The sequence below is a fragment of the Scylla paramamosain genome, chromosome 3, assembly GCF_035594125.1.
Source record: "Scylla paramamosain isolate STU-SP2022 chromosome 3, ASM3559412v1, whole genome shotgun sequence".
NCBI classification, from domain to species: Eukaryota; Metazoa; Arthropoda; class Malacostraca; order Decapoda; family Portunidae; genus Scylla; species Scylla paramamosain.
The window spans coordinates 9,537,501-9,561,361 of NC_087153.1; the positions used below are offsets into that span (position 1 = coordinate 9,537,501).

General features: G+C 37.3%; 2 protein-coding genes across 5 annotated transcripts in view; one reads left to right on the forward strand and one right to left on the reverse strand.

Moving 5' to 3' along the window:
- Nucleotides 1–6,524, reverse strand: part of LOC135090065 (sodium/glucose cotransporter 4-like) — a 20,348-nt gene extending 13,824 nt beyond the window's left edge. For 2 of the 4 annotated variants that reach the window (XM_063986369.1, XM_063986341.1), the window contains exons 1-2: nucleotides 6,385–6,524; nucleotides 1,906–2,252 (exon numbers count right to left, since the gene is read on the reverse strand). In XM_063986369.1, coding sequence (XP_063842439.1) covers nucleotides 1,906–2,001 — 96 coding nt within the window. In that variant the 5' untranslated portion in view covers nucleotides 2,002–2,252; nucleotides 6,385–6,524. The other 2 variants (XM_063986348.1, XM_063986357.1) reach the window with 2 other exon arrangements.
- A 6,194-nt stretch (nucleotides 6,525–12,718) lies between these two features.
- Nucleotides 12,719–23,861, forward strand: LOC135090076 (palmitoyltransferase ZDHHC3-like). Its single transcript, XM_063986380.1, has 6 exons — nucleotides 12,719–12,879; nucleotides 15,424–15,563; nucleotides 16,425–16,545; nucleotides 16,908–17,066; nucleotides 17,863–17,974; nucleotides 18,732–23,861. The coding sequence occupies exons 1-6, from the start codon at nucleotides 12,761–12,763 to the stop codon at nucleotides 18,876–18,878; spliced, it is 798 nt and encodes a 265-aa protein (XP_063842450.1). The 5' UTR covers nucleotides 12,719–12,760; the 3' UTR covers nucleotides 18,879–23,861.

A 23,861-nucleotide genomic window follows, 5' to 3' on the forward strand; every position in this document is an offset into this window, starting at 1 on the left:
AACTTGTTGGACGATTTTTATGTTGTGTGTGTGTGTGTGTGTGTGTGTGTGTGTGTGTGTTAGTAAAAATTAAGAGATTTGTAAGTAATTCTTTATAATGCGGTAATTGTATTAATTAACTCGTAGTTGTTTGTGTATCTCGTTATTTATTAATCCATCTATGTATCTCTATCTTTCGTCTGTTTATTTTGTCTATACATTTTTTCTTCATTTATATAACTATCTAACTATATCTATTTATCTACATAAATATGTCTATCTACCTTTATTTATCTATCTATTTACCTATTTACCATCTACACACACAACACACACACACACACACACACACACACACACACACACACACACAAACGTTGACATTTCTTTTCTTTTTGGTTACACTAAGGAAGGGTTAGAAAATCGGTACCCCGGGTTTCCCATTTGTCCGTTCAAGGAATTCCCAATGGCGCATTAGCTCCCTCCTCGTTGTCTCTACCTGCTATGTAGCGCCTTCAGCACCCAGCTTCCTGCCTCGAGCTCCGTTGCCATACTACAGTAACACAACGTAGCTACCCTCTCCTCTGCTTGATGTGCTTTCTCACCTTCACCACCAGACCCTCTTACTGTTGTGGTCGTCCTTTCTCAGCAATCATAGCAGTTTAACAAAAATAATTTACATAGACACACATAAAAAAAGACAAAAGAACTTTAAAATTGCCCTTTTCAAGCTACAAAAGTACATATGAATACCTAAGAAGTTGTATGTAGATGATTATGAGAGAAGAGCGTGCAGTAGTGAAAGGGTTAAATGCAATCCAACACATGGTCACGGGCCGCGGAAGTTGTGTTTACTAGACAGGTGTCTCGAGGGTGTTTTGTAGTCTAGAGAAATGTTTATTCTGTGAGGGAACCACTACGTGCCCAGACATGGCTTCCCGTTAAACACGAAGAAAACATCCTGTGAGACTTTGCTGGCTACTGAAGCGCGGAGACAATGATGAATCCCTGATGAAGCACTAATGACGATCTTGTCTTGCCGGGGCACACGAAAGTACAGCAAAGATAGGTCCTGTTCGTGTTGTTGTCTATATATGCGTTCATTCACAAGGCTAATCGTGAGCAGGGATGCGCGTCAGAACATTAGTGAAGAAACTTCAACTAATATCAACAGTCAGTCTGTTAGTAAGGCAGACCAGTAAATATTTCTCTCACTATATAGTAATGTACTTGATAGTTTGAGAATGTGTGTTCCAGCGCACGTTAAGGATGGTTACAACAAATAGGTTGAAATATTGTGCCGTAAGAACGGAGTCATAGGGCACAGGGATGGTTAGGAAAATGCTTAAGATCGGTGGATATGACCCTTGAGATCTTTCCGCAGGAGAACGGATGTGTCGTGAGGCTAGCAGACGAGAGTGGGTAAATAACAGGTACAAGGTGCGCAGTCACATGCACAAAAATGAGAGAGAGAGAGAGAGAGAGAGAGAGAGAGAGAGAGAGAGAGAGAGAGAGAGAGAGAGAGAGAGAGAGCAGTGTACATAATATTAGCCCGCAAGTCACAATTCACTGTAAAGTTATTCACATCATCATCGTTTACCCTTCCATGATTCTTTGTACTCTTTTGGATTGACTTTCAGCTGAATGTACGTGTAATGCGAGCGTTGGACAAAAAAGAATGACAGTTCTGACTTAACTACAGTACCTGTAAGTGACATCAGACGAGCTGAAGTGTAGCTAAAGGTAACAACATAAATGATCAGTGGAAATGCACACACACACACACACACACACACACACACACACACACACACACACACACACACACACACACACACACACACACACACACACACACACACACACACGCGCGCGCGCGTACATTCCACAACAAAACGTCAACTGAATACAAATCACTGTACTCACATATAGACCAACGGCGAGAACGAAGAGGAAGTACACCACCACCACAGTGATGTCCTCCCACCCCATTGCCATCTTGTCATCGTCCGGAGTTGCCATCCTTCCCTCTGAGACGCTCCAACAACAGTGACGAACAGAAACACCAACTCTCCCCGCTGCCTCTTCTCACACTGATCAGCGCAGCGGTTTCTCGCTCACCTCTTCACTGAAATCTCTTCCTCTCTCACGTCCCGCCTCCGTTCCCTCACTCCTTTCCTAGTATTGTTTGCCTCGCCCTCTGCTTACGTTTACTCGTTTCTTATACACAGTACTTGAGGTTCCATCGGGCCATTTGTTGTGAGATAACCTACCTGAAAACAGAAACGATTCTAGTAAGGTGGAGTGTGTGTGTGTGTGTGTGTGTGTGTGTGTGTGTGTGTGTGTGTGTGTGTGTGTGTGTGTATGTGTGTGTGTGTTGCTTGGTTGGTCAGTGGGTGAGTGAGTGAGTGGCTAACCTTGGCTTTATGGAATCCACCTGTATGCTGATATCTCGTTTTGTTTTTTCCTGTTGATTGTGCAATGCTCTAAGTCTGCACATGTCCTGTGCTCATTTATGTTAAAAGGCAAACTCTCTCTCTCTCTCTCTCTCTCTCTCTCTCTCTCTCTCTCTCTCTCTCTCTCTCTCTCTCTCTCTCTCTCTCTCTCTCTCTCTCTCGATTAGAGTGAGAGTGTCAGTGATTGTGATTTTTAAACTTAATGATAACCTCACGAGATCCTTCAAGCGCGTCATCATCATCAGCACATCCATACAAGAGGCGCGTGGCGTTTTCTTGCCGTCATGCATGAAGAAAGACCCTGGCCAAATGATGACAGGCTTGCATTCAAAATTAGAATGAATATTACTTTCACGCATTTTGTATGTGATTGCTAATTCGTCTAATAGTGTTTCTTTTTTTTCTTTTTTTTTTAACGTGACACGTGCAGAGTGAAAGGCTAATCATTTTTCTTTTTTCTTTTCATGTAACAGGGGTATTGGCCTAGGACAACACAAATTTACAAGAAAATAAAAGACCCACTGAGGAATATTCAAAGTTGAAGAAGTGTCTTGAGAACTCCCTCTTAAAAGAATTTAAGGCAAAAATTGGGACAACTCTCTAAAAATTTGAATTAACATTTTTTTCACGTATTTTTTTATGTGTTAACTAACTCGGCTAATGGTATTTTGTTTTTTCAACGCGACAAATGTAGAGTGAAAAGGGTTACATTTTTTATATTTAAAAAAGGCAAGAGTTAGGTGTTCTGAAAATTAGAATTAGCCTTTTTTCCTTCACCCATTTTTTTTTTAATACAATAATCAATCCATCTAATGATATATTGCTTTTCAACGCGACACGTAATAGAGAGAAAAAAAAGCTTCTTAGTTTTTAAAAGCAAGGGTTAGGCATTCTCCTGAAAATTAGAACGAACATTTTCTTTCTTTCAGGTATTTTTATGCGTTAATTTACCTGCCTAGTAAAGCATTGTTTTCTCAACACCCCACGTGCAGAGCGGAGTTGTATATCTTATCAATGGATATTCATTCTCCTTAAAGTTAGACTGAACATTTCTGTTTCTTTGGCGTGTTTATTTCTTTTTTTTACTTTCACATATATTTATTGTATTCACTAACCCGTCTAATGTTATAATTCCTTTCAACGCGAGATTTGCAGAGTAAAAGACTTATATTTTTTACGTTTTTGAATACAAGATTAGACATTCTCCTGAAACTTAGAACGAGATTTTTTTTTTTTTCTTTCGCTTATTTTGGATGCGTTAGTTTGCCCGGATGTGTATTTTTTTTTTTTACGCGACACGTGCAGAGAGAGAGAGAGAGAGAGAGAGAGAGAGAGAGAGAGAGAGAGAGAGAGAGAGAGAGAGAGTCACGTATATTTGTTATCTTTTAAAGGCAAGGGTGTGGCATTCTCCTGAAAATTAAAACGAACTTTTTTTTTCCTTTCGCGTATTTCTGATCTGTTAGTTTAGCCGACTATTTTTTTTTTTATTTCAACGTGACACATGCAGAGAAAGACTTGTATTTCTTATCAAGGGTTAGTCATTTTCCTTAAAGTTTAACTAAACGTCTCTTTTCCTTCCACGATTTTCTTCTTATTTTTATTTTTTTCACGTATATTTGACGCATTAACAAACCAGTCTATAATGGTACGAGTGTATTGTTTTCAACGCGTCACTTCCAATGAAACAGTTACATTTGCTATCTTGTAGAGTCAATCAGGCATCGGACATTCGCCTTATCAGGTTTACCGTCAGGCTTGTGTGGTAGTCACTGCCCGGAAGCGTGGGCTGCCGTGATTCATGGCAGATACAGGCGGTGCGTGGGGAGATTGGGGAGACTGGGGTGGCTGTCCCATATCTGCGCCCACGTGATCTGCGCCGCACGACACCTGGGGCCTCTTGATCCTCGACTGATAAACACTAAGTGATAAGGAAAGGGAAATACCGCCTCGCTTTTTGTTAATTTGAACGATATTTTTTTTTTTTTTTTAAGTTGATTTTATTATTTGTTTCATTTAATTTAATTTTATTTTTATGTTTATTTCAACGATATATATATATATATATATATATATATATATATATATATATATATATATATATATATATATATATATATATATATATATATATATATATATATATATATATATATATATATATATTTTTTTTTTTTTTTTTTTTTTTTTTAATGCCAAAGGGACATATCAAAGATAAAAAAAAGAGTTAAAAATTACTAAAATACCTCCGTTAAAAAAGTTGTTTCTCATTGTATCTTGATACTTCTCTCCCGAAACACTTCAAGTCGGAGGCAAGAGAAATACTGAGGCAAGAAGAGTTTCAGAGTTTACCGTAAAAGAGATGAAAGAGTGAACCTACTGGTTAACTCTTGTATTGATAAGACGGACAAAATAGGGTGTACAATCTTGTACACAGCGAGGCCTTTGGGAGGGAGATATATGCAATTACAGAATACGTAAGGATAGTAACCTTGAAAATAATGGTAGAGGAGAGGATAGTAAGAGATGAGAATGAAAAGATATGAATTAAGCGAAGATGTAATACTATTAAAACATACAGTTTCAATTTACTGGGTCGTAAATTCGTCTAGCTTCAGCAACATTATTCAGTATAATGCCACATGGAAACGTTTTTCTTTCATTCATCTTTTTTTTGTGAAAAATAAGACTTTTCCATTACTTTACGATATATGGTGTGGCATTTCGTAAACAACCCCACTATAGTACTTCCTGTGTGTGTGTGTATGTGTGTGTGTGTGTGTGTGTGTGTGTGTGTGTGTGTGTGTGTGTGTGTGTGTGTGCGCGCGCGAGTTATTCATCCGTTCACCCATGGTCAGCCAGCCGTTCCCTTGTACAATACTAGATGAGTTCAGTTCATAGAGACCGATATTTGTGTACGACTAAATTCACTCACACACCACACACTGGGACATGGAAGCCACAACTCCTTGCCTTATGCCCCGTACCTGTTTGCTTATGTATGTGTGCACACATACTTATGCACTTACTCATACCTACGTAAGTTTATTATATCTCATGTGCAGCTGCCCGGATGAAAATTAACATCTACAAGTGTTACGTGACGTCATTTTACCCCTCCCCCACTCAGTGTGTGTGTGTGAGGTAACCTTGTGGCTGAAAGTTTTAAAGCAGCATGAACTAATGTGCTAAAAATTACTCTGCCATCAGATAAGAAACATAATTCACACAGGAAATGCACACCAAGGTCAGTGTTTCTCAGTGTCTTTGATGTGCAGACGAATCACGGTCAAGAAATTGAATGGAATACCACTGTACGATAGTTCCTCCTCTTGCTCATAACTGTAGCAAATATGTAAGTTCGCTTCACCCTCTACAGAAGAATAGCATTTAGACGCATACGTTGCAACACACCTATAATAGTGAGCACCATGGAACGTATTTTGAAACACTTTGGTATCTCATTAGGACTATTTCTAAAGGTCATGTGTATACTTAATATGATTCTCGTACGTGTTTTCCATATTAATAGAGCAAAATCGTTGTTGCATTATCATTACAACCATAGAAACACCTTTGAAGACTGTAATAAATTCCACTAGAGTGTTGAATGCAGTCGAGATATAACACAAGGCACTCTTCACAACACGCTACCCCTCTTCCCTCCAGTTGTAACTACCTAATGTTGTCCTTTTCCCCGCTGATCCAGGAGTGTACCCTTGAACGCTTTACCGCCACAAGCAACAGATCACGTACAACTGCGAGCCTTGCCAGCTGTTCTGATACAAACCTCAGCTGCTGCTATCCTCTTACTACATCTATACCTGCTAATGATCTCCTTTCCCGTGCTGATCCAAGAGTGTAACGTTCAACACTTTACTGCCACGAGTAATAGAATACAACTGCGAACCTTCACAAATGCCCTCACAATACAAACTCCCCTGCTTCTAACCTCCAACTGTATCTGCCTTCTAGTAATGTTCTGTTTTTCCTCGCTGATCCAAGAGTGTATCGTTCAACACTTTACCGGCACGAGTAATAGACCACGTACAACTGCGAGCCTTCACAACTGTCCTCGTGATACAAACCTCCGCTGCTATTAGGGTGAAATCCCCCTCGCCCGACACATGCCGAAGACAACAACATCTATTGCGTGTCATAAACTTTCTGAAAAAAAACACGGACTTAGAGACTCAGGACCTCATGCCGGTGACACTGATAGGGACAAGATTTCTTGGTACGGGCAAAATGGTTGATCATCATTGCGCCAGAAGTGTCGAAACAGGGCTCAAGGTTCAGCATAATATGAAGTAGCGAGGTATCAAGGTTGGTCAATATTATTATTTTCCGAGAATGAATGGCCCGTCTGATGCCGAGTTCAAGGACAGGGAAAATTTATTAAATAGACGGTAAGAAGAGCATGCTTTGTTCAGAAGAGCTTCACTTTGGAAGAATTCAGTCTCATACCCAACTATTCATCCATTAAAATAAATAAGTAAACAAACAAACAAATAAATATAAAAATAGTAATCATTTCCAGGCCCGATTGCCTCCACTAAAAATGCCTGAAAAGTAGAAAATAAATAAGAAAGCAAGTAAATAAATAAAAAAACAAACAAATAAAAGAATAAAGAAATGAAGAAAGAAAGAAAGAAAACGTCATGAATACAAGAGCAAATATAAATCAAATAATGTGATACATTTACAATCACCTTTGTTTGGAAAGTAAAAAAAAAAGTTTAAGTTTATGAGGGAAGATACGCAAAGAACGGATGATGTGATGATGGTGGTGATGGATGACAGACTGAAGTGGTGATGGGTGGTGATTGGTGAAAGACTGAAGTAGTGATGGGAGGTGATGGGTGGTGATCGGATTATGTGATGAGTGATAAACTGAAGAGGTGATGTGAGGATGTGATGGGGTAATGTGATGGGTGACGGTAATGTAGGGTGGTGATGGGGAACGATTGATGATTCAGATGACGGAAGTGACAGGATGAATCAGTATGTCAAAAATGAGGTGTAGAAGCGTCTCTCTCTCTCTCTCTCTCTCTCTCTCTCTCTCTCTCTCTCTCTCTCTCTCTCTCTCTCTCTCTCCTCTCTCTCTCTCTCTCTCTCTCTCTCTTCCATATATAACGAAAGTCTAAACTGTGTAGGAATGTGTGTAAGTGTGACTATGCATACTTGAGTGTGTGAGTGTGTGTGTGTGTGTGTGTGTGTGTGTGTGTGTGTGTGTGTCTAAGCTACTCCTGAGTCAAGCAGTTCCTAGGCTACTTCTTCCTTCGCTGAAGAAACTGTAAGAACACAAGAAAACAAGGGAAGCTGCAAGAAGCCATCAGGCCTACACGTGGCAGTCCCTGTATAAAGCATGCCTGCCTATATCCACTTTTTATTCTCATCTATAATTTTGTCTAATCCTTTAAAGCTTCCAGCATGACTCGGCACTAAGAACCTGAATTAACCATAGCTAAGATTCGTGTTCAGATCTTGCTGGGCTGATAAGAAATGGATCTGTACCCTTTCTCAGTGGAGCTTATGTATTCTTTAGAGGCACTGGGTGAAAGTTGAGCGGAGTTGCGTCATAGTTTTTTCCCGCTGGAACAGAAATATTCCCTTCCTGTGTGTGGGAGCGTGTGTGTATGTGTGTGTGTGAGAAAGAAAGAGAGAGAGAGAGTGTGTGTGTGTGTGTGTGTGTGTGTGTGTGTGTGTGTGTGTGTGTGTGTGTGTGTCCTGCTTGTGTGTTTGTGTGTCTTTCCTTCAAGAGATTAGTATTGGATCGTGTCACAATCTTAAAGGGTAAACAATGTTAGGTGTGGTTACAGAACAAGTAAATAAATAAATAAGTAAATGACTAGGCAAGTAAGTAAATAAATGAATAAACACATAAATACATAAATGGAAAAGAAAACAAAAATGAAGGAAAGAAAAATGAGAGAATGAGAAAAAGAAATAAGAAAGAAAGGAAGAAAGAAGGAAGGAAAGAAAAAAAGGAAAAGAAAGAAAGATAGAAAGAAAAAAAAACATTCTCTCTCTCTCTCTCTCTCTCTCTCTCTCTCTCTCTCTCTCTCTCTCTCTCTCTCTCTCTCTCTCTCTCTCTCTCTCTCTCTCTCTCTCTCTCTCTCTCTCATTGTCAGCTAAGTCTGGGAAGAAATCAGTTATCTGATATGATGACTAGAAAAGTTTTCCTCGTATAATCTTCGTCCTTTCCATCGGATCAAGGTTATTCTTATTTTTTTTTACTTATTATTTCATATTAACGGACAAACAGGTCAGCATTTCACTTGTAATCTCTCTCTCTCTCTCTCTCTCTCTCTCTCTCTCTCTCTCTCTCTCTCTCTCTCTCTCTCTCTCTCTCTCTCTCTCGTTATTGTGTAAAATAAAATGTTGGAATTGGGTCTAGTAGATGTTTGGAAGTGAAACGGTATTTTACGAGTACATAATTATTAAAAAAAAAAATGATATGTAGTAAACTGCAAAAACCAGCTGTTCATGAGTCATCTGAACAACATTTAATCATCCTGTCATTTATCAGGGAAGTGTAGCAGCGCCAGTCGGTCAATCAATCAGTCAGTCAGTTAGTTAGTGCTTAGTAGTAACACGGATGATTGATCTCACACGCAGCAATTTTTAATAGGGATGTCTGGGATTTTTAACAGGGATGTTTTTAATATGGATGGCTACCTATGTAAAGAATGACTGCTGAGATTCAGCGCCATCACACACACACACACACACACACAGCGTAGTGTAGTGGTTAGCACGCTCGGCTCACAACCAGAATGGCCCGGGATCGAATCCCGGGTGCGGCGAGGCAAATAGGTGAGCCTCTTAATGTGTAGCCCCTGTTTACCTAGCAGCAAGTAGGTACGGGATGTAACCCGAGGGAGTGTGACCTCGCTGTCCCGGTGTGTGGTGTGTCAGTGGTGACCAGCAAACGACGACCGTAGGTGAATCACACACACACACACACAACACACACACACACACACCATACAGAGAGTACCTGGGAAGCATAGTAGAACATTTATGATTTTGGATAATCTTTTTGGCTCCAATGTTTGGGGATTGACACCTTCTATGGACCATATTCTTTATGATTTTTTTTTTGTCATTGCCCAGAGCCTTTCATAGAAAAAAAAACTGATTGATTCTACAGTGATTTAATCTATGCACTTATTTGTTTATTTATTTGTTTATTCATTTTTATGCAAGAGAGGCATGGCCACGGGCAACGAAAGAGGTGAAAAGTCTCACTCAAGATACCAGTCCCCAAAGATACCAGTTCGTCATATATTATGCAATCACTTTAAATGAAATGTGTTGCAAGATTTAATGGGTATTTCCAATCATTCAGCCCTTTTTCTAGCAAGCTCTGGAACTTCCTGCCTGCTTCTCTATTTCCTCCTTCCTATGACTTTAACTCTTTAAATAGGGAGGTTTCAAGACACTTACCCTTCAATTTCTTTAGTGACTGGCACCTCAGTGGGCCTCCTTTTCGTTTTTTTTTTTTTTTTTTTTTGCCCTAGGTCAGTACCCTAACATGGAAAAAAAGAAATAATAAATAAATAAAATCAATGCATTGGAACATATTGTGGAGAGCTTTATAAAATACAAAAACTCATTTAACAAGACACTCGGCACGCGTGTAACTTTACAGTATTTTCTTTTGATGATATTAAAGAGTAAAACTAGGTAATTTTTCTTTTCTTATGCAAGTTTTTAAATGCCTGGATGGTTGCATACAAAAAGCAGGCAAGACTGATGACACATGGTTGGGGTGTTTTGATAATGTCCTTCAATACTGTACTGTGTCATAATGGTTCATGTTACATTAATGTGGTGTATAATAATAGTGTTAAATTTGCTGGACTGTGTTTTTGGGGCTAGTTAAGAATCATTGTTTATGAAGCTTTTAATGATTCACAATACATTTTCTGGTTTATTTATCTATTTATTTATTTATTAATTTATTAATTAATTTATTTATCTATCTCTTTTTATTTTTGTCTTTTTTTTTTTGTGTGTGTGTGTGTCAAGGAGACTGCCCATTAGTGATGAGAGAGAGTCCACTTAATTTATCTCTCTTGAAAAGATAAATTTAAAGTACAGTAAAATCCCTCTTATCCGGCATCAACGGGATCGCCTACATGCCGGATACTTGAATAGAAGTGAAATTATGTCCACAATCACCACCCTACACACGCATCTTACCATAACAAAGATCAGCTGATCTGATCAGCTGCTTAAGTGTAAGCACAACACGCTTCCTCTTTTCTTACAACTTTAGGCATGATGAAGGCGTCAGGCGATAAACAGTACACACACGCGGGGCTGAGTCACAGAGTAAACACAGTGCAGTGGGCCGCGCGGGTGGCGCGAAGCAGTGCGCTCTGGTGGCGAGGGGACAAAGTATGCCTCGCGCGGGAATTTTAATCGTACACATTGATTTTTTATTAATTTTAAGGCTCGGGAAAAAAATGTGCCGGATACTTGAAGCTGCCGGATACTCGAATGCCGGATGAGAGGGATTTTACTGTATACTGGGTGTAACACGAGTTACAGGTACAGGTACAGGTGAAAGTACAACTTAATCAATGTCGAAAATGTTCTATGCACATATGTATTTTGAGGCTTTGTTTAGCCGTGATATGAAATTCAAGTGTAGCCTTTCGACAGATACAATGGCCAGGCCAGGAGGGCATCCATGGTGGGATGAGCAGACCTGAATGTCAGTTGGTGATTTTGTCAATTATTCTGTCATGATTTTTACAGGTTTTAAAGGTTTACAATATCCCATGACGAGACGAATGATAACAACATACAGGTGATTAACCGATTAACGTTACACACTGATAGTATGGATGTAATGAACAACGGATAAAACAATGGCTGCGTGACACCATACATTGCCTGCCCAGGCAAGGAGTGGGAAGGAGCGAGGCTAGCAGCAAATCAGCTGATTGCTAGTCAGTTACATGCAGATCCCGCCGAAACAGTGACAATGACTGCATAACTTAGGTAATGTGGAGTGTGTGGACATGGTGTTTCCCCGCCATGGTTACGCGCCCGACCCTGGCACACTTGAATTTCACACCACAGCTAAATAAGGTCTCAAAATATCTATGTGCAGAGAACAGTTTCGACCTAGAATAACTTGTACCTCTGGCAATTTCCGCGAAAACTCGTGTTACATCCATAAAAGAAAATGGGGGGTGGGGCTGTCAGTCTTCCTCTAAGCATGGAATTAATAGAAAAAAAAAAAAAATTTGCAGAAATAGAGTTGTACATTCCAAAGTTTTAAAATAAATAAATAATTACATATGGGTAAGAATAACGATAGCTAATTTAGTTCCAGAGGTGTCTTGTTACTTCTTAATTCTGATACTTTATTTTATTGTTTTTTTTTCTTTTACACTACTACACAGACCAATTTTGGTCTGTCCTTTACTAATAATCGAAAATGGAAACTTTACGTCTCATCTCTAGCTAAAAACAACTTCTCTGCGTCCTGAATCGTCTCCGCCAGTTTCTTCCCCACCCGCCCCAGCTGCTAACTGTACAGGGGACAGGGGCCTTGTATCCGTCGCGTGTATGAAGTATGCTTCTCATAAATGGGTGAAGGGCGTTCCACTCACAATGCCTTGCTCAATAAATCAATCAAATCAATCAATCAAAGGAGTTTCGTCTTAATAACTCATTTCCTCTAACGGACTCTTGAGCCTCTCTCTCACCACCGCAATGTTGCATCTCTTACTATCTCTTGCCGCTATGTTCACGCTTGTTCTTCTGATCTTGCTAACTGCATGCCTCCCATCCTCCCGCAGCCTCGTTGCACAAGACTTTCTACTATGTAAGTAATGAAGTAGTCATATTAGAATATTATTCAATGAGTGATGAGCCATTAGAGGATGGGTCCCTACCGAAGCAAATCCAATCCTTGAATTTGTTTTCATTGATCCTTTGACACAGCAAAAAAAAAAAAAAAAAAATGAAAAATAAAAATTAAATAAAAATAAATAAATGAGTAAATAAATAAATAAATAAAAACAAAAATAAATAAATAAATAAATGAATGAATAAATAAATACATTTTCTGCGTCATTTTTCATTATCTTGCCTTAGTCTCGAAAAAAAAGAGAACACTTTTTTTTTCATTGGTCTTTTGATTGAAAAAAAGGTAATAAAATAAAATGAATGAGAAAATTTCCTACGTATTTTTTATGTTTTTCTGCCTTAGTCATAAATTGCCCTACTTCTGAAATAATAGAATAGCCCTTTATTATATCAATGATCCCTATGTGGTGGTGAGTGGCGAGGAGGATGTCAACATGCCCGTGTTCCGAGGCGACCCCTGCGGAATAACGTGCCTAATTCTCACCTACGCGGCGATATTCTACGCGGACTATGTCATCGTCAACTGGGTGGTGCTGCAGACCATGTCTACCAGGTACTATCGTCATCATGGTGACTCTACAAGGCTGAAAACTACTGATTACTTGACTGTGTCCTCAGCTTTCTCTCCTGTTTGACGTAAGAAATTTTGTGACAATACGAGGAAAGGAGGGTTTTTGTAGGCTAAAGCCCGTATTTCTGATCCTTTTTATCTCCGATGTGGACTGAATTTAAAGAGTGTTTGTTCTACATTGTTAGCTTGTCCAGTTTTTTTTTTAGTACTAGGACGTTCCTATGGAAGAAACTTGGCCCGTCCTTGTACCAGTGAGGTAGCAGATTATGTTCACCAGACACTGCCGTCATCGAATGTCGGTCAGCTCGGCCCATTGCAAATCGGACCAGTGCATACCAACTCGACCCAATGCTTATTCAACACAAAGACACACCTGCTAGAAATTACAATATAAATTTAATATATTCCCTTGAAGAACACAGTGCATATTTACAGGATGCAGTAAGTAGCTGTCAGTTACTAAAAACAAAAGTAATAAAAACATGTGTACTAAAACATGAAATTACATTGACTAAAAACATCTACCTTTAATCAAGTGCACATTGCAATATGGCAGGAGCGTGCTCTCTGTAAACTTCTTGCAGCTCTCTCACCCGTGTTGTACTCCTCCCAGAGCTTGACAAGTTGACTGTGATGTGTTGTGTTTGACATATTGTCTTCTTGGTGCCTTCCCATCTGAGAGGAGATGCACTTGCAGAGTTGCTAGTTTGGCCTTGTCTCTGAGTAAGTCTATGAGCAAGTCAGAGCTGAGTTGTCCTTGGTGTGCCTTCATATTTAGCCTATTTTGCCAACCTTCCAAATTGTTATTTGTATGGATGCCTCTGCTGAATATGCACCATGCACTGAGAGACTGAATATCAGAATAGATCCAGGTGTTTGTGTAGTCTGGAAGACTTACGAGGACCTGAGTGCCGTTTGCTTTTCTGTAAACTCTTATGAACAGTTCTTCAGTATGCTCTACAGGGACATAAGGCAATACCAGGAATTTCCTGAGATATTTATACATTCCAAAATCATTTGTGTAAGCTACTTGTAGGCCTAATTCTTGAATTTTCCATCACACTGCCTCCTCCCTGCAACAGTGTCACAAGGTTTGAAAGGAAGTGAACTGAATGCGACAGTTCATATATATATATATGCATCAAACTTGCTATAAGTACAGTAAACTTGTAGTTGATGTTCCGAGTTGGTATTGCAAAATGGTCTGGGTTGGTTCTCCAGGTGGGATGAGTTGGTATTAGTGAATGGTCTGAGTTGGCAATGGCAGTTGGCAGTTGGATGCACACCACCATCATCATGGTGACTGTGTAAGGCTGCATGTATATGACAATAATATAGTGTGCTAGGTTGCCAGTACATATTTCTTTAAGGGTCCATTTGATATAAAATGCTACAAAGTTTCTGTATTCAGTATGATAAGTATCATCAAAAAATTGTGTTTGGACTAACCAGAAAATGGAGAGAGAGAGAGAGAGAGAGAGAGAGAGAGAGAGAGAGAGAGAGAGAGAGAGAGAGAGAGAGAGAGAGAGAGAGAGAATGTGTCTGTTATACTGAAGTCATATACAGTCTGATTACAGGTCAGGGCAGGGGTAAACCAGTGTATGCTGTCAGGCCTTGTTGGGGTTGTGTGTAGCCAGTTGTATGGTGCTTGGACTCTTGGGTGTGGTACAGTGGACCATGAGACTGTCCCTTTCCACTAGGGACTGACAGGGCTTAGAGTATAAATGATGTGTTTGTGAGTGTATGTTGTCTTGTCTTGGCCACCCTGTGTGGGGTTGCTGGTCTGGTATATAGATAGATGATATTTGTGAAGGTTTTAAGTACCAGTAATATATAGTTGCTACAAATCATTGTAGGAAATATGAATTGACTGTTAAAGAGAGAAACTATTAACCAGTATTGATTGAAAGTTGTAGTGGCAAGTTTCAGAAAATATAGCACAATATTGTGAAGAGGACACGGCTTAGTTTACCAACCCTCACTGTGGTGGTTGTGATTATGAATGACACCTTTAATGATAACATATAATCAGTAAATTTATGTAAGTGCACTGTCTAACATGTAATTTTTTTTTTTTTTTTTTCTGGTAGATTTTGATGTGCTTTGAATGAATCTAGTAACCATTTGTGGTGCATTTTTTTTCTACACCACACACACACACACACACACACACACACACACACACACACACACACACACACACACACAATGAAAACAATCAGAGATTTATCTAAAAACACCAAAGTTTACCAGAAAAATGTAGTTTTCCTCCTTATGCATGACACTGAAAAAAAAAAAAACCTAACATAACCTAAACCTAACCTAACCTCCCTAAACCTAACCTAACCTCACTAAAACTAACAAAACCTAACTAAACCTTACCTAACCTACCTTAACAATAAATTTAATAAAAATAAAAAAAATATACACCACTCTGTTACATGAGACCCAAGTGCTTGACTGAGATTTTTTTTTTTCTCTCTGTGAGATGGGTGCACTTATATAATAATGCCATATAATCCACAGCCTGTGGGGTGCAGTGCATGCAGTGTTCTTCAACGTTATTGTCTTCCTGACAATAATGGCTCACGTTCGGGCAGTATTCAGTGACCCAGGCATTGTTCCTCTACCTCAGAGTCGGCTGGACTTTTCGGACATGCACACTGGTGAGTGTTGGATGGAAACTTACTCCTTTCATGTAAAAGTTACTGGAACTGAAACAAGATTTTAAATTTTATTGTTATTAATGTTTTTTAGAAACAATTCACAAGTCATTCACCCATATTAAATTTCATGTTATTTACAAGTGAATTCATGTTTTTTAGTATCTTGAAGACTTTGCTTCAATTTTGACATTGTACAGTGGACTAATTTTTAAACAGACTTTATTATGTTACACCCCATTGCAGCGAAGAATGACTGTCACCATGTAAACTTTCTGTAAATTATTGAAAAAGTGTTTGCTTTGTATCTGCATGCATTCAAGTTGTCAGTTGAGTGCAGTTTCTTACATTCTATTCTATACAAAACCATGGTGACTATTTTACATTTTTTGTCTTCCCTACATTTGTTTCAAGGAGGATGGTTGATGATTGACAGAGAAGTGTCATATATACTTCCTTCCTAATCTTGAATCCTACTGTCATGCCTATTTCCCATTGTGGCATTTTATCTTTCATGTTCTCTTTCTAGGATACAACTCCTTCCTGTTATCTGCAGGAAGGAAGGTAAAAGCCTTTGTTCTGTGCCCTTTTAATAATAGTCAACCCATCCATGATATTTTTTTTTTTATTTGTCTTATTAGAATTGTATTTTCTTTTAATATCCATATTCTCTCTCTCTCTCTCTCTCTCTCTCTCTCTCTCTCTCTCTCTCTCTCTCTCTCTCTCTCTCTCTCTCTCTCTCTCTCTCTCTCTCTCTCTCTCTCTCTCTCTCTCTCTCTCTCTCTCTCTCTCTCTCTCTCTCTCTCTCTCTCTCTCTCTCTCTCTCTCTTTTCAAATCATAACAAATTTCTCTTGGTCCTCAAGGGGGAGAAAAGAATGATGACTGGACAGTCTGTGCCCGATGTGAAATGTACCGCCCACCAAGAGCTCACCACTGTCGCATATGCCAGCGCTGCATCCGTCGCATGGACCACCACTGTCCCTGGTATGAGAGTTGCATCTTGTTTCACAGTCACCCCTCTCACTTTGCTCTGTACTAAGAGAGACTAGATTTGAAATGTATAATGATATAATAGTGAATCATTGGGGTAAAAGGAAGGTGTTGGCTAGTGAAAAGATGACAGGAAGGAATTTAGAGAGGAGTGTGAGGGATTAGGAGTGATATTTGGAGGGGAATAAAGTGTACTTAAGGGTACAGCACCTTAATGTTTAGAGTTGATATTTGAGGAATCAAGTAGCTTTCTCACAAACAAATTATGTGTGAACTAATTTCAAAGACACCCTAATTCACATGTCTGATTTCTTTTTCACAGATTTTCATGAGTTCATTATTTTCTGTGTTTTCAGGATAAACAATTGTGTTGGAGAATGGAACCAAAAGTATTTCTTACAGTTCTTGATGTTTGTGGGAGTGATGGCCATTTATGCCGTCTCTCTTATTGCGTATTCCTGGATCAAGAGTTGTCCTGAGTGTTCCAAAGACATGATGGTGAAGCAAGGCAGGCTGTAAGTATATGACCTATGTTTCATCATTCTTCTCAAGCTGTGTCCATTTCTTACTATATCTTTGTCACTGTAGAATAATGAATGAGCTTAACCATGTGAAAAGTTTTTGATGTGTGTGTTCTGTACAGCATTGTAAATAATATGTGGGTTCTAGCTAAACTATGCAAGAGGCAAAAAAGTTGTAGACTTACAAACTAAGAATTCTTTTATGTGGTATTTGCAGGTAGTGGGTCAGCTCTATAATTACTTGTTTGTTGCATTTGACTGTAAGGACATGAACTTTGCAGGGACAGGTGTCAGACAGGCCAGAAATTGTTAAATGTAAAGGTGGATAAAGTCATACTTAGGTACTTGTACATTTGTTTGTCACACAAGACCTGTCTCACATGAATGTGGGAGAGTAGGGAGATTTGGGTAGAGTGGTAGAATGACTGGGATTCTGTTTTCTTTGAAGCTGACTCCCACACTGGTGTTTATGTGGGAGATGAGGGTGTCTTGTGAGGGTTTTAGTGCAGTCAGGAAATAAAGGGCAGGACTTATTCTTTCATGTGAAACAGGTAGATGTGAGAATATTTTTATTTGAAAAATAATTTCTTAAATTATGTTCTTGTTTAAGAAGTGGGTAAGAGTCACAATTATTTTGATATTTAGCCATCTTGTTCTTGCTTTATTCTTTCTGTCTTCAAGTGAATAAGAAAAAAATATTGCAGTTGTTTCTATAAATTATCATTATTATTATTATCTATTTATTTATTTATTTTATTTTATTTATTTTATTTTTTTCATTGTTTTCCAGGTTACATTCAGTCATATTAAGTATGGAGAGCATCTTGTTTGGTCTGTTTGTTCTCGCCATCATGTGGGATCAAATGCAAGCCATCCTCACAGATGAGACAGCTGTGGAACAGGTAACTGATTGGCCTTTGTTTATTGTGTCCAAGTTTGAAGTAGAACTATCTTGCGGTTAAGTTTCTCCCTCCTCCCTGAGTACCAGCTAGAAAATACTGGGAGGTTAATGATATTTTTAATTTTGTCTTAAAAACAATGTAAATGTAGGAATTCTAACTTTTGTGCCTAATGGGGATGGTCAGATGTGTTATTTGTCCATATAAACAATGCTCAAATTGGTAAATATCTCACCAGTGATTTAGAAAAACACAACATTCACCCATGTACCTTCTCAGTGTGGAAGTCAGTGCTTGTTCAGTTTGGTAGCGAATTTAATCATATACAATAGGGTGACCAGATTTCACTTACAGGCTAGGATGTCTATTAATTAAGTATAGACATTGTATCTAAATATTCAAGTTGATTTCCCTTTTATATCTAAATATTGAAGCTGATTGCTGCTAATTTTACATACCTGAAAACCCAAAGATATACATAATGTGCACTGTGAGGATTAGGTCTCTATTCAGAAATGCTTTGCTTCCTCACCATGGTTATTTTCAAAGACCACAGAGATGGTTAGACAAGTACTTGAGTGTTTTTTCTTTTAATAATCTAGAAATCATGTTAATTTGCCTCTAGAACAATAAAAACAGTCTTAAAACCCATGTAACTTCAACTAGAGCTTTTTGAATGTAGTGGAATGCAGCACAAAAGTGTTTCAGAATATGATCCTTAGCCTGATGCCACAAGATATTAATGAGTTTTCTCCTGCAGGTGAAGCGTCAAGGTCCCTATCGTGCACGTCGACCAAAGATGGTTCTCCTGCGGGAAGTGTGTGGTCGCAGCCAGCCACTCCTATGGGTATTCCCTTGCACCAGTGCCCCGAGGAACACTGAACCATCTTATAATGTAACTATTTAGAATACGACTATTTAAAACTATTTTAAGATCTGATCTCAAATTGATTTACACACACACACACACAGAATCGTTTATGCATTAGAAGCACTTACCTATGATCTTTGAGGTAAAGACAGTGCCTGATAATTACAGTTCATAAAACCTTCCATATTCCATGTGGATTTGGTGTGAAGAGCAGAAACTTCACCAGATGCAAGTGTGACAATTATGAGCTCGTTCTTGTTACTTGTTCTGCTTTACATATTAAGACCTTGAGGTGAGATGTTAACAAATTCTCATTAGATGCCTACACTTTGAGATCACTCATGAATACATGTCATACCATTGCTGCTTCTCAGTTCACAGCAGGGGTTTATTTCACTTTTTTTTTTTTTTTTTTTTTTTTTTTTTGCATTCAGTGTTGTAAATGTTATTGTGTAAATCAACTTCATTTATTGCAGCTTAAAATTGAGTTTGTCGTGACATATAATTTGTCCAGACCTTTCCATTATTATTATTATTATTATTATTATTATTATTATTATTATTATTATTATTATTATTATTGTTATTATTATTGTTACAATTACTGTTATTATTATTATTATTATTATTATTATTATTATTATTATTATTATTATTATTATTATAGAAAGATTAAGTATTTTTTGTTTTCCAGCCATCAGGAATATACAGAATAAAGTATATACAAATATGACACGAGACCAGTTGGAATTTGTTTGTAATATTTTAAGGGATTGGCAGAAATGCTTAATCTCTAGTTGATTATATGCCAAACTTGTTTTTTCTATGTCATTTGCAGGGTTTACTTTTAACTAAAAGGAAACAAGGAATGGAATGGTCCCATCTGTTTCCTCAACTCAATAATGATTTTCTTGCATGTGTTTCATACTCAGTCCAGTTTCTTATATGTTAAATGTACTGAAATTTATTATCACCAGATTATTTATGTATGTGTCATATGTTGCACCATCAATATTTTATTATATAAGTTTATTCTTTTTTTCATATTCAGTGATGTCCTTGAGATCTTTTGGGAAAGAAAATTCAATCATAATCAACTCTGTGTCTGTTAATTTATGTCCCAGATTTTCTGGAAACCAGGAGTGAAATTGATGTGGCAACAGCATCACAGACTAGTTCTGGGAGTTGTAAAGAGATTGTTTTTGTTTCTTCTCATTGAAAGAGTTTCATTGTTTACAGTAGCACCACTCACATCTGTCTAAGACTAATTTTTATGTACATTCCTTGAATCTAATCCTATGATGAGGTAGCAAAGTATTAAGCTCTGTTGAGATCCAAAAATGGATTAAGCATCTGTAGTTTTGATGCATTAGATTAGATCTGGTAGTAAAAATGTGAGGGAAAGTAGACATGTGCTCATATGCTTTCATGGGCATTGTACGTGTGCTGCTGGAAGTCAATTCAGTGTATTTTACTGAATCTGTCTTGGTCAAAATTTCTCCAAAAGGAATGCCAAAGGCTGGTCAAGTCTTACCTCACAAGCAGCAATGGAAACTGCAAAGGCTTTACCTTCCTCCTCCAAACCTTGAGTGTTTTTTGCAGTTCATGTTTGGGCCCCTTTGCATCTGTCCAGGATCATTCTGTATGGTGGCTTTGGTTCACTCAGGTCTCATCTACTAATTACACTGGTTAAAGATTTTGTGCTGTATGTTTTATTTAATAGACTTGAATTAATGAAAGTTAATTTATCCTGTGGTGTTTTTCAGTCAATATGAAAGTTAAATTGTTAATGAAAAAGTAAAGCTTTACCTAAATTTCTCTCAACATCTTTGTACTTGTGGACTGTATCTTGATATCTTGACTTGTAATGATGCATGGGAACAGATAGATAAATATAGGTAATGAAGATTATACAGTGGGATTTTTTCAGATAATTGTACTGCAGTCTGAATTACAATACGGAGCTGCAGTGTATCTTGGACCAAAGAAAATTTGCTTCCTTAACTTTGAACTTGACAACACTATAAGTGATTTTAAACTTGTCATTCCAGTTTCTATTGATATTCAATAGTATCAGCACCATCTGTGTCAATTTTAGGAGTTATTATTTTTTGTCCTTGTATGCAGAACTCCATTCATCCTCAAATGAAGAAAAAGTGCAGGTGGCATTTCCTCAGTTCCACTCCTCATTCTCCCTTCTCCATTGTCTTTGTTGAGGGAAGGTCAGTTGAGAGCATGGTGGAGGGTCACTGTCCCCTCTGCCGACAGCCAGTCATAGTGCATTTTACACAGTGGTTTCTAAGCTGGTGACTGAATAAAAGTTAAACAAACATGCTATGGATTACAGAGTGGGTGGTTGCATGTGACTCTTTTCCTTGATTGTATTTTGATAAACTAAAGAAATTTATTGCATTATTGTACCAACTTTCTAGCAGATTGAATATTTTCCTCACCAACAGCCAGGTTATCCTGATGTAGACTTGATCAAGAATATTTATAAATTATATGATTCATATATTTCAGTTATATAAAGTTAGAGTAATCTAGTCTGAATAGTTAATTGGATTTCTGAACTTCTTTACAGTAGTTGTGTATTTTTATTGATATTAACATAGAATTATTTTCTTTAATTAACTGAATTATGTTCTATATTTAGAGTTTATTGTTTATTCTCATAGTCCGTAAGTTCAGTTTAAAAACAATACATTTCAGATTCATACCTTTGAGTCATTGCAATAACATAGTTGTATACATTATTTTGAAATCCAAAGTGCTGACTCCTAATACTACATATCATTTAGGGCTCTTTTTGCAAGTACGTACATGAAATAAGTAACTCGTTAGCTTTTTGGTTGTCACTACAAAACATGGCAGACAGTCAAAGCCAAAGTGAGCTATGTTGTAAAAACATAACTGTTACATAAAAAATCACATTCTTAGTATTTTGCTGAAATATTAAAAATAGAATAAAAAAAAATGAATAGAAAACCAAGGCAAAAACTGCTGATGTTTGCCATCAAATTAGCCTGTTTTTCTGCCACCAAACTGTCTTGCTCAGTGTATAGAAGTGATTTGAATATTGCAAATTAAAAAAAATATTAAGAATACTGGCAACTGTTAAACCTAAGATGTTCTTTTCCCTGATAAACTAGCATTCAGCATTAATGGCAGTGCCCAGGATATGTGATTAGATGTATCTTGTTGGTGTCAAAATGTTGCCATACATTTTAGATGTATTTGTTCCTCATTCCCAATTACTTTATTGTATTTATATTGAAAATTTATTCTGATATTTGAATTGTTACAATTTAAATCTAGTAATGGAGACTAAATGTGTTTTAGGAATACAATTATTTTGTTCCTCCATGTAGAATTTTTTTCTCTAAATGAAAATACAACAACAAACTCTCATGGTAGCAGAGATATTGCTTTGATTAATTTATTACCTCTGCTGCTTGCAAAAATGTAAACATTGCATAAGGAAATAATGTGATGAGACAGCATGAAAATGATAACCAAGCAGTGTTAAAAAGAAGTGAAAGAGCCAGGAGGGTTTCACAAGCTGAGTTATTATCTATGAAATTATAGCTTTGATAGGGAAGAAGATGCTTTAATGGATGGAAAAGATAATTACACCAGTGTGTGTCACAGCACAGCACCTACCAGTGAATACCTCATCACTTTAGTGTGTGTGTATTTTACAAAATATCTTGCACTTGGTTTGATTTATGGGATTATCTTACTCTGAGCTGCAGACAGGTGCTACAAGACACTTGGTCATAAGAAAAATTTATTTGGTAATGCTGAAAGGGAAGAATAGAGCCCACACAGCTAAACAGTTGTAAAGTAATTATTAAGTTGTTGTTGTTGTTGTATCATTTAAGGTAGTTTTGGTTGTGATAATGTTATGTATCCTTTCACATAACCAATTTGTTTCTTCACTCACACAGAAAATGGGAAAGCACTTGTAAAACTCATTCCAACAGTTAGGGATATGAATTATAATGGTCAAATTTATAATTTGATTAAATGTTGTCATACCAAAGAGGCAAATGCTTAAAAATTAACTAAGGTAAAATTAGATATCTTATTTTTTTTCTTTCACAAGTTGTCTGAAATTATCTTATGTGATTTTGTTTGTAAGTCTTTGTCGAGAAGTACTATACTTTAATGGGGTATTATTGAAATAGCACTGAATCATGAATAAAAATGCAAGAGAGAGAGAGAGAGAGAGAATGTAAGGCTACAAAGTTTAATTTTCATGCAACATTTAGTATGAGGTATCATATTTATAAAACAAGATTTTGATCAGCCCAACCATTTTTTATGAACTCCATGAACAAACATATTTTATTTTATTTATTGTACTGTAATATGTTCTGAACACTAATATTTCAGTCTAACAGGAATGAATATTTATTGAATTGAGATGGGACAATCCCTTATGCCAATATTTTGTGACAATCATCCATAATGTTACATTCTAGCAAACATGTAAGTAAATGTGATGCAACACATAAAAATGGCAATGTATTTCTTCATCTTACATTTACAATGTTCATCTACTCATATCAAGTGTCCAGTGTCCCACCTTTTCATTCAGGTTTGCTCTTGATTAACTCAAAATTTGTTGCAAAATCCATGCCAATGTAAAATATTAAAATAATTATATAACCAATAGAAGTAGAAGGCCTTTGTTGTATGTCTTGTCACAGGAGAGTTTTTTGAGTACATTGTAATGAATACATTATAAATGCTGTTTCAGGTTGAATGTAGCACCTTACATACTTAACAGTACAAGTCAAACACTAACTAGGAGGGTGTACTACATTAATACCATTTCTCTTGATCAACATGCTGAATTTTGTTGCGGCATTTTTTTCTTCTAGGTTTTAAAGATGGATATATATGTAGTTGTATTAAGTCTCCAGAAATACAGTAGATTTTATAGCCTTCTGTATAAAAATGCTATTTACATAATATAGCAAAATGATTTTATCATTAAATTTATACAAAGTA